At 33.8% G+C, this 12374-nt stretch overlaps 1 protein-coding gene across 1 annotated transcript in view; it reads right to left on the bottom strand.

Moving 5' to 3' along the window:
• LOTGIDRAFT_159832 (hypothetical protein) overlaps positions 1-7798 on the bottom strand; it is a gene marked incomplete at both ends in the record, with an annotated part of 9288 nt that extends 1490 nt beyond the window's left edge. The window contains 11 exons of the mRNA XM_009054540.1: positions 31-113; positions 505-544; positions 750-961; positions 3309-3414; positions 3802-4323; positions 4688-4966; positions 5357-5461; positions 5764-5876; positions 6402-6450; positions 6709-6777; positions 7676-7798. Of these exons, the coding sequence (XP_009052788.1) occupies positions 31-113; positions 505-544; positions 750-961; positions 3309-3414; positions 3802-4323; positions 4688-4966; positions 5357-5461; positions 5764-5876; positions 6402-6450; positions 6709-6777; positions 7676-7798 (1701 nt within the window). The remainder of the gene's footprint in view (positions 1-30; positions 114-504; positions 545-749; positions 962-3308; positions 3415-3801; positions 4324-4687; positions 4967-5356; positions 5462-5763; positions 5877-6401; positions 6451-6708; positions 6778-7675) is intronic.
• Positions 7799-12374: the final 4576 nt, after the last annotated feature.

The raw sequence follows: 12374 nt of genomic DNA, 5'->3' as shown, positions 1-12374 counted from the left end.
ATCTACAATCTGATCAAATAACCAACTTACAATATTAACTTTTCTTTGTGGACTCTGATTTTCTTTTTCTTCTATTTCTTTCTTACTTTCTAACATTTTCTTTACCAACCCACCTAAAATTTAATAAGGTCAAAGGTCAAATAATAACAATACAAACAAAACAGGGACAGTTTGACACATCTTTGTGATAATGAAATAAAGCAAAAAACCATTGATCGTAATTTCACAATCTAGAGTTAATATTGCTATACAGTGTTTTACGTGCTACTTCTCTGCAATGCCATGTAGCGTGTAATGAAAAAAACTTTTCCAGGAGACATTTACCAACTGTAGAGGGGATTTTTAACTTTCAGATCCTAGTTTTATTGTCCCATCCGAACAACTAGACACTTTTTGCATGTCAGCCCTCTCAGACCTGTATCACTGATGGAAGAAACAGGTTTGAAATTTATTGTGTGGGATTTGGTTAATGGAAAAATGTGAGGAAAATTTGATATATCTTACCATGATCCTCATCATCAATATCATCTTGTTTTGGTGGAGGCTGAAAATGTTACAGAAATTTAATAAAATACAAAAAAAAAGTTTTTTGGGTGGTAGTTTTGAGAAAATTTTGACACAATTTTTCATATTCTAACTGATAAAGGATCTTTCATTTTCAGTCTGTAGAACTCAGGGTTTATTGTTCTTGGTAAACTGATATTGCCATTATATTCCCCCTGTATAAACCACTATTTATAAACATTTACCTGTTCTGGTTCAGGGGGAGGTAATCCAGAATCTTCCACCAGGAAATTATCATCATCTGATTCTTTATCATCATCTACAATCAGATTGGCTGGTTTCCCTGTCCCTAGTCTCATACTGGGTTCACTCTCAGCACCCTCTTTAGGTCGGGGTGGAGCAGGTCTGGCGCTTGATGGTCTAGCTTGTCTCCTACTGCAAATTAAAGAAATCATCACTGTAGAGCAAAAAAATGAAATGAAATGAATGGAGTTTTACGTCCTACTTTTCTGCACCATGTGGTCTAACGAAGACCGGCAACGCCATATCACTGTCGAGCAAAAAATGAATGAAATTTATGTAGTTTTACTTTTCCCCATGAGTCTACTGGAGGGGCAAGACAAAAATACAGCACATGCACATCCTGTAGCACGCAGGGCCTCGATTTATTGTCCCATGGGGACCATTCAGATGCTTTTTAAACTGCGTCACTAACAAAAACAGAGTTGCAAAAATCTGAAAATATATCTGGACTCATTCTGGGATTGAACCCTAGACCTGTAACTACCACAGTACAGTTGCCTAGGTAAAATATAGTTTGTTGGTGTTTCTATAAGAGAGTAAAATTGTAATTGTAGTCACTCTTAACTTGAAAACTTGGAATCCTGAATTAAAACTCAGTGTACTATTAAGAACTTACGCATTAGCTACTTGAGGAGGTAAATCAGTTTCTTTAACAGAAGATTCTAGATTCTGATTGACGATTTACACTAGCTTTCTTTTCTTCTTCTGGAATATAAATAAAACACTTCAACCTTAACAACAGACTGTCAATAGAATAATGCTAACCTCTGACAACTGTGGTTACCAAATTTAATTTTGTCAGCTATTTTAAAAAGAAAATTAAAATGTTGTCAAGTCTTTGATGGTATAGAGAAAAAAATTTTGTTGTTCTGGTTAGTTTATTACAGTAACTATCAGTTTCAAATGAAATTTAACCCTGTTGCCATGCTGTACTACAGATTTTACTGTGAAGTATGCAATAGAATACTATTATTGATAACTTCTAAAAGTTCTAAATGACATTATCAAGTGAAAATTAAGAAGATAAATTTAAAAGAGTTACATATGGTTCAAGAATTAAGAGAGAAAAGGGAGTGTAAAGTAAGAGACAGCGGTTCAGCCCTCAGTTAGCACGGTGAATATAACAGCACTATTCTTAGATATATCATTAATACATCTTTTCATTTTACCACCTTTGTTTGAGGGCTGAATCCAGTCCATAGAAGGAAAACATTATTTAGAAAGACTTAGAGTTAGATTATAACAATACATAGAGTTTTTAACGATAAGTTACCAGATTTTTACATAAAAAAACACGAAAAATATTATGGACAGTGACAGTTTTACAAATTTTCACCAGAAGTTCTGTAGTCAGTATTAAAAGGTTAGAAAGTTGTTGATTCACTTTTACTAGAAGAATTTTAATAGCTACAGGTTATCAACCACAAAAACTTTACTCCTATTATAACATAAAAGATGAAGTTAACAGAGATAACAAGTTACGACAATATATAATAAAAGAATCCAGTGAAATCATTTATCTTCATTAGGACTTAATTTCAAGGATTTCTTTTTTGGCCATTAAAGGTCTATTTTTTGGCTTCAAAGAATAATCAACCTATAAAAAATTGAGCCCTTAATAAAAATGATTTCACCATGAGTTTAGCAGCTGATAGAACTATCTAACCCTTTGCAATTACCAACCTCTCATTTCAGGTTCAATAATTGAATTGTTAAACCTTGTACGACAAGTGGCACATGATTTTAAAGTAAAGTCTGAATTTTCCAGTCTTTTGTACCAAGGATGGCGAGAAAAGGTCTTGACAAGCTACATTAAAACATCGCCAATCAATAAAATAAACAATAGTCCTTTCATCTATGTAGACTCTCACAAGGTCAGTCAAATTTTTGAATTTCAAAAAGTGGTACAGTCAGCTAAATTATAGTTCTATCAGCTGGTAGAGAGAATAATTAGAGAGAGATATCCCCTTAATCTAGATAGTCTTATACCTTCATCACTGTCAGCACCTCTCCTTCCTAATAAAATCATATACAAAATATTTCAAAAATATTAAAACAGAACCTGAAACATGTTGTTACTCAGAGTTTAACCTATTTCAGCCTACATTCCTAAAATGGATCGTTTGTTTAAAGAAGTGTGTATTTCTATATCAATCTTCAAAGGATAAATCCATCACTATTTGTACAAAATATTTCATGATATTGTCAGTTTGAAATTTCTGTTAACAACTGTTAAAGAGATAAGCATGGCATTAAACACATGTATATATTGAGCAGTGAATATAGGATAGATTCTCTGTACAGCTCTAATTATCTTTTTTCACAAAGTCTCAAGGTATTTTCAAACCAAAATTCACATGAATGTTGATTCTTAAATTTTTCAAACACTATTATATAACAGGCTGTATACTGAAGAAATTGAGATCAGTTTTTCAGATCATTAACAAATTAATATCAAGGACCTTGATGGATACTATAGAAACATGAATATAATGACTTACCATCTCGGCGTCTCCGTGAACCTTTAGCTGAAGATGGTCTGGGAATTCTTTCATCTTTATCTTCATTACCCTCGGCTGATTCTTTCTCTTTACTTTCTTCTTCTTTCTGGAATAGACAGATTGAATAGATGAATAAATTAATCGATACATGAATGAATGATGACAAAGTAGAAGAGAGATTAGCCAAAATACAATACATGAATGAATGGTACAAATACATGAATAAAAATGAATGGTGGAATAAATGAATGAATAAATACAAAAAGGAAAGAATGAATGAATAAAATATAAAAAAAATGAATGAATGAATAATGAAATAAAATGAATGCAAGGCCAAAGGCAAAGAAAGAATGAATGAATGATAGAGGAACACAATCAGTTCACATTCAAAAACCAATTCTCAATTCAATTAGCAACCATAACTTCCAACAAGAAAAGATAACCAATTCAAAATTCCAACAGGAAAAGATAACTCCAGTCTTCATGCGTCTACCTTTCTCCTATGTCTTCTCCTTCTTGGAACTAATTGAAAATCATCATCATCATCATCTACTGGCTCTGATCTAATTCTTTCAATTGTATTGGCTCCTAAACTTTCATCGAAGTTACCTCCCTTAGGTATTCGCCCACCATGACGATTTTTTGAGCCTTTTTTACGTTTATGTTCATCTTCAGAATAATCAACATTATTTTCCTTATTCTCACCAACAGATGTATTTATATCTGAACCAATTCTGTTACCAATTCTACTTTTAGTTCCCTTCTTTCTCTTCTCTTCCGACAGAGATCCCTTAATTGGAGTTACTTCCCCTATCTCATCAGGTGACTCATAACCAACATTTAAGGCTTGTCTTTCAGTTCGATATCTGGCAGCTTTCGGTCTATCACTACGTTTTCTGATTATTGGAATGTCTTCAAAAGGTTCCAAAGAGCTTTGAGAATCTTCTGGTGTGTTTTCAGGAGGAATTTGGAATTCATCATCGTTGAGTGAATCATCAGCGAAATATTCAGAACGCTATAGATCAAAATTAAACTGTCAACAGTGTCAAATTCGGACATGAGATTTTATAACAAATACGAGCATCAAATTTCAAAAATAATTTTAAACAAATTGAACATGAAATGAAAATGATTTTGAATAGCTTTTTTTTTGCTCCTGATATGGCCAGCGAAGACTTTGTCTTATCTTTCGGATATTCAACTAAAAATGGATCATCAGACCTCTTTTTACTTTCCAATCCAACCAACTAAGGTTTCTGCAACCTGATTCACAGACAAGGGGAAACAGATTTGAAAAACTATTTTTTCTAGAAAGAAATAACCATGTAATGATGAAATATTGGAAATGACTAAATATACAGAAACAAATCATTACAAACCTTTTTCCTATCTTTTCTGTCGCGATGTTTTTCATCCTTCTCTTTATCTTTGTTACGTTCTTCGCGATCTCGATGTCTTTCCTCTTTGTCTTTATCTTTGTGTCTGTCTTCGCGATCTTTTTTCCTCTCGTCTTTATCTTTATGTCTGTCCTCTCTCTCCTCTCTATCTTTACGATGTTTACTCTTATCGCGTTTTTCACGATCTTGTTTCTCTCCGTCTTTTTCCCTATCTCTACTTTTCTCACGATGTTTCTTTTCTTCACCCTTGTCTTCATCCTTCTGTAATTATATGTTATAATAATAATATCATTTAAAGACACAGAAAGATAACAGATACATCCATTTCAGCATTCACTTGCAGCAAGAAACTAAGACACAATTTGATCTTCACTATTTGGTTAAGTACTTACAAACTAAGAAAATCAGTTGAAAACTAAAGGAGCTCTTGCAGTTTCAGTATCCAAATCATGGGGGGTCAATGTAATAAAAGCACTGAAATTTTGATCTTGGATTGAGTTACGATATATGTCTACACATTCCAAACTTTATCAACACTGTAGTGTCTAAGGAAATGTTTATACCAACGGACGGACATGGGTTTTAACAATACAACAATGTCCACCCACATGAAGATAAATTTTTAACATAAACAATAACTATCATTCTTACTTCACTTCGTTTCTTTTTCTCAGATTTTTCTTTCTCTCGATCTTTCTTTTCTTCTTGGTTGATATCTTTATTTAAAACTTTTCTTACCATCTCATCATTATCAACCTACGGAAATTAATAATCACAAAACATTCATTACAAATAGTGTTTAATGGTTTGAAAAAGATTTTATGTGTAGACAAGAGACTTTTATAGAATTTAGGCTCAAAATCTTCTTAATATACCTAACAGTTAGTGTTCAATGTACTTAAAGAGGGGATGGGGGCAGTATGGTTGATTGTTCGGTTGATTTCATGAATTTCGAAGATCTCACCCATCGAGTGGCCACAAGATCACATCAACAGGAAATTTTCCAAGAGAATGTCAAAAACTCTCTACATCTATAGAAAGAAACCAACACAACATACCTTTTTGCTAATAGCCTGGGCCAGTGCTTGTAATAATTCATTAGTTTTCTCTGGTTCATGTCCAGCTACTATTTTACCAGGTCTTACAGTCAGAGATTTACCAGTCACTAGACCTGTAATTATATCATAATATAAAATAGAATAGAACAAGGGTTTTCAAGTTGGGGGTAATTCCCTTAAGTGGTAAGTTATTTCATTTATGGGAGGAAATGAGGGGCTTTACTGTCTAGCATAAGTCAGGCTCATTCTTCAACATGAGAATGATTGAAAGGAAAATCCAAAGAGACAATCACAAAATAGTAAGGATGGAGGCAATGCAATTGATCAAAAACCCTAAAAGGGGTAATAGAAAGAAAACCCTTGGAATAGAATTCTAGGGAGGTCATTGTTCAATTTCTTTGTCTTAGGATCATTTCCATAAACAATTTGCACTGTGACATGCCCACTCTTCAGACACACCTGATACGTCTCTGCAATTGGGTTTGTAAACTCTTGATGATGATGATGACAGTGTAACTTATAATAATGTTATATAGTAGGTGTAATCACACCCTTATACCATAAGATTGTGTTCAATTATTGGGTGTATGGATGGCATCATTTTGTTGGAAATAATCAAAGATATTACAGATACTTACAGACCATATCAATCACTTTCTGTAAGAAGGCAATTTTACTATCTTTATCCTGTCAAATCAAAAATATCATCAAAATTTACTAATTCTGAATATCACAAAAGTGTAACCTTGATTGAAAATGAAAATCAGATAGGCTATACATTCATAAGACGTTGATCAGTGTCTTAAAACGAGAAAAAGTTTATTTCGGCTACTCAAGTGCATTAGATCCTCATTCAGTTGCCTCCAACAAAACGTTTTGCTTTATCAATCATAGGGCAGATATCTGATTTGAAATGTGTTAAAATTTGAAGGGATGATATTATACCTTAACATTCTCTGAATTCAGTTCACTGTCTTCATGTAAACCTTTCATAAACCCTGTACTCTTTACAACCTGTATGATAAATGATAGATTAAATCTACAAAAACGATGTTACACTAAATTGACGCCAATGATCCATATTCAATTTTGGAGGGGGGGGAGGTTTCCACCATTACACATGGCATTACACATGGAATTCTACTGTCAAAAAGATTATGGTGAAAAATAATCAAAAAGGAGTATTTATTTGGAAAATTACATTAGTGCTGATACAAAAATATATCAATATCATAATGATATATTATATCATGTTATTATACCTATTATTCTAAATTAGAGTGTATTAACCATGTTATTATCCTTTGTTATTATTTTTATATTATATTAGGTTTAAGCCTAATGTTGTCAGCGAATGTTAATATACAAGACACAGTGAAATTATGCCATGCCATATGTTTAAATGTATAAGCTTACATACTACACAAATGCAGTTGAATAATTTAATTTATTTAAACAAACAACTTGATTGCAAAGTAGTTTTGTCATTGCTGATGAATTTATAATATTAATCATACATTTAGAATCATATCTCAAAATCACAAGTTCCTCTTTCATTAAATTAAAGGAATAAATCTCCATGTTGGTAAGAAGGATGACCGAAATCTGAGTTTCACTGGAAGCAAGGCTGGGTCAGATAGTGCAGTGAGATCAGGTTGTGAAGTGAAGCCAGTTGGCGTGCAACTACCAAGACATTTCAAGTACTAAGACAATAAATTACTAGCAAAGCAGTCAGCTGGAGCCAGGATATTCATACTTATTTACATGGGTCATTTTTTTTTATCTCTCACTTCACTACACTATAGAGTTTGAACTCACATCTTATCGGAATATTCACATGTAACTGTAGTCATTTCTAAAACCAAAACCTAAATAACTGAGGGGAACGAACAAAACGGAATGACGTACTTACCGATGTGGTAATGTCATGCAAAAATCTGAAAGGAGGTTTAGCCAACAACTTGTCTGTCAGAGGCGGTTTCTTGATGATTTTACCCAAAGTGTCTTGAGTTTGTTTGACGATCTTTGGATCCATGTTGTTACTTTCAGTTGAGGTACGGTATCAAATAAATTTTTCTCACACCAAAACCCTCTTATACAACATAATCTTGTTTTTGTATATTTCACGTAATTTTGATTTTCTAAATGCAGACGGAATTTCGTCCCAGCATTCCAACACGCACCTGCGCAATCATAACTTCCGTAACAACATCCGGTAAGCAATGTTTTTGTTTTCCATGGTAACAAATTGAAGAGTTCCAATCTTCATTAACTGGAGTTCTTCCCCTTTAGCCATTAGACACCCAAAGATTAACTTCCGATTGTTAAGTAGAAAATATAGGTAGGAAAATGAAAATATAGTCCTAAATCTCTTAAATCGGCCTATCCTCTGATTTCAACCTAACGGCCCTCACAGTTGCCTATGAGTAATTTTTTTGAATTGAAATAAAAATCCGAACAAGCAAAACAATCCTATTAATCAAAATCTCCTCCAAAGAACGGCAAAATCGAGAATAATTAATCAGAATTTTTAGTCCGAAAAGTAAGTCATTTTCACACGAATTTTCTATTTCAAATGTAAAATCACCGAACCTCATATTTCTATGGACCCAAAGACATCCTAAGACAAATGGCATACAATTAAATATTTATTTTGAATGTTTATGAAATGAGAGGAAAAAATTCAATTCAAAGTTAAATATACAGAGTAAGTCTGACACAATCCACAGGCCCTTGAAGTTCTGTTAATATTATAACAAAATATGAGCAATGTTGAGAAAATAGCGTCATCGTTTTTATTTACGATGACACTATTTTCTCAACATTGCCCATATTTTATTAATATTGACAGAACTTCAAGGGCCTGTGCACAATTAGAGGCCGACTGTTTTGAAATTTAATGTAGAAATTCCGCATCAATGATTGAGGAAGAAGGTGGCAGCTTAAAACCTAGGAACTGAAAGGAAGATATGTTACAGCTGGGCAGGAAAATACACCGGAAAATATAAAATCATTTTAGCTTCCTCGTTGCTAACCTTCCTGATCGTCAAAATTAATCATTTTATTAATCAAACTGGTAGTGAGACTAATTCTAGTATGCTTTGTCTCACCGCTCATTGATTCTTCAACAGTCGAGGATAATTTTAAGAAATTAGGCTAAATGATATTGTGTGTCCCTGGACAGTAATCAGTAATAGTGATCTATAATGTGTGGCCGCGTTTGGAAGTTAAAATGACGAGACTGTTATATATAGAAAAGACATACATGTAGAAATAGAAAGGGAAATTTCTACTCTGAGGTAATTTTGAAGGAATAATGCTATTTTAGTATATTTCTAGTACCTCTGAAAACCTATAGTCAGACTCAAATCAACACCCGATAATGACGAAGATACTTCAAATGAAATGGAATGGAGGTTAATATCATAACTTTCTCCATCTATTTGAGCCAGGGCAAACAGACAATGGGGGAAATTTTGCCAAGGCCTAGATTTATTGTCCGATCCTAACGACTAGACACATTCCAATCTCAGCCAACCGGACCTGTATCACTGACAGGGGAAACCGGATGGAAAAATCCGAAGGATTGAGCCCCGGTCCTTTCGGGTCAACGTCCCCACCCCCAACCCCACAAAACATAAATGATTAATGCAAGTAATCTGTTGACATGAGGTAGCCAATAGACATGCATATGATCCTTACGATCAAATATGGATCTTTCTAATAACTTTTTTTCCCAACAGTATAAAAACTGTTAGTCTATCTCTCACGTCATCGCCATGTTCTGTCCTTAAAAACTTTAAAAAAAAATGCTAAGTTCTATGTGGCTATGGGTAGTTGTTAGACATTCATAATATGATCTTAACAAACCTTAAAACATTGTAAAATTACAGTAACATAAGAGTCGTTCTTTTTATCTTTCAAACATTTCAAGAGTAATGAAACCGACAGTCTACCTCTCGCATTAACATCATTTTCTGTCCTTCGCATTTTAAAACTCCTCTGAATAATTCTAATCGCCCGCAGCCTAGAGCTCTCTAATTTTCTCAAAATGAAGACAAAAATAACATAGTATCAGATCGGTGATAATTTAAAAGTCGTCATATTAGACGGGTTATTATTACTCTTCACGCACGTCATATTGAAACAGAGCGGAGTAATATGCGTGTGCATGTCGTGTTTGTTTTCCGAGGTGTACGCAGTGTCTTATATCCAATCTTTATACCAGGGAGAAAATAAAGGGGTATCTAATGACAACACAAATCAGATCTCAGGTAACGTCTGTATAAAGAAAGGTTTTCAAGGGAGAGAACTCACGAGCTGAGTAGAATGTGATATCCGAGGTCAGATGTCAGTCATTGCCTCGGATTACAGCCTTGTCGTAATACAATAATCATCATGATTATCTTCCGACTGGAAAAATACAGGAAAACAAACTATTTTCTTTCAATAAAAACTCACCCCGATATAGAAAAAAGTATAGTTTGTTTTCTACGGTAAAAAAACCATATAGGATATTAAACAAGTTTTGGGGGCAATGAAACGACAAAAGTGGCAACAAAAAATATGGTCATGGACATAAATTAGAAAGTCATAAGACATTGTATTAGACAGGCACGTAGCTACGGGAGGGCAATGCAATCGGCAGAAAGAATGCAAAAAATAATTGCGCATGGAATCGAGAGCCCTGATTGGTTGTATTTGCTAGTGTACATTTAAATCACGTAATATACACTTCCATTGGAAACTCTGAAAAGCTCCTAGAAATTTCTGCTCTAGAAAAGTATAGCTCACTAGTACATGTAAGACGCGGTAGTACATGGGTGTTCACCTAGTTTTTGCTATGTATTAGCTTGCAATTTTTTGATAATTTGCAAACCAAATATAGTCCAGTCTGATAATAAACTGAATGAGATTTTGTAATAACATTTTATCGATCTTTAATTTTTTCAATACGTTTATAACTTTACTGCTTATTTTTGCGAGTGTTAACTTGGGCCTTGAAAATATTAACAGTCTTCAGAACTATTGCTGCGCGAAAATCGCATCATACCTTCAATTAGACCTCAAGCTCACTTTCTATTTTTATGTACATGAATGTCTTTTCCATATATGGCGTAGTCTCATGAAAATACATGTCGTCATTTTAACATTCAAACGCAGATAATTCTTGACACACATGGATTTGAGGACTCAAATTTCGATGGTGAGCTGTGAACACTATTACTGATTAGCTTAGCGATTGTGTGATTGGCCAAACGGATGGCGAACTCGTCTCTTTCAGTTTCAGATTAAGAAAATAAGCTTTCGGAATAATAAAAAGTTATGTTCTATTTGCCAGTTACTACTACAGAATTATCATCTTATGAAAATTACTGCTAGCATACCGGCTATATTTAATAAACAAACCGGTCTTTTTCATTAAAAATGCATGCAAACTTTGAAAAGAAGCTTCCTGCCATTTTTGCCATCAGAACCAACAGCAAATTTTTACATTGAAAATTTCATATGCATTATACCTATTGCTTGTTATAGTCGTATAACGGCATAAAATGCCACAATTTTCGTAACTACATGATGCTCGCAGGTACTTGCTGTGAAATTATTACCCCAGGCTTGGGAACCTGCTCTCTTTTGTTTGTTTTTGTTTTATGGTTTTGAACAATTCAGATCAAGATTTCATCTCTAGGTCGACTTATTCGAAATATATGTAAATAAATATCCCGATAGAAGAAAAGATAGGCTACTGTTCATGATTATGATAACTTCATAATTTAAAAAAATATAAAAGCAATAAACTCAATAGAGCACCTGCAATTAATCTACCTAGGTTACATGCACATGTTTACTAAACAAAGACCGTTATTAAACTTTTCAGTGGTAATTTGACCAACTTCTTCTTTTTTAATCTCTCTGCAAACCCGACACGACACGTGTCTAGGATCAATCTTCGAACGCAGCAAAACGTTTAACTCGAAGCGCGGAACTGTGACAGGAACAATTCATTATTTTAGCATCCTCGTTCCAGCTCGGGTGGATTACATTTCCAAATGACAAATTCTTGAATCTAGAATTTACCGGAAATTTATAATATTACGGGTTCTGGAGTGACTAAGGCTTTTTGTCAAGTCAAAGGCTCATATAAATTCTTTTGGTGCCAGTAAAATACATTTTCTATGTTTGTGCGAATATTATATAGTATCTCGTACAAGTACATTACACACTTTTATTAGCGTTTGACGCAGTGATACATTTTACTAATGTGTTGTAATTTTCCCTATTTACCAACAGGTGTCCATATGTTTCTACTTTGATTCGTAATTTTTGTGAATATTTCATGTAAATCTAACATGACGTCAACAACGATTATCACCGATTTGATATCTTTCTTTCTGAAAGTAGATATTTTATCACTAGATTATCAAATCGTCTCGAGTTAATTCGTCTCGTATGAACTCAAACGAAACGACTCGAGATAATCCGTCACAGATTAAATGACACGCAATGACTCGCCGCAGATGAGGAATTTGGCTGTAAAATGGAATACTATCTCGCGCTGGGCGTTATGATCTGTCAATTACTTCTCTCGACTTGGAATAATAATTATTCAA

Source organism: Lottia gigantea, assembly GCF_000327385.1.
Source record: "Lottia gigantea unplaced genomic scaffold LOTGIsca_22, whole genome shotgun sequence".
NCBI classification, from domain to species: Eukaryota; Metazoa; Mollusca; class Gastropoda; family Lottiidae; genus Lottia; species Lottia gigantea.
The sequence above is the reverse complement of the archived record's forward strand: the minus strand, read 5'-3'. Positions and strand labels throughout refer to the sequence as shown.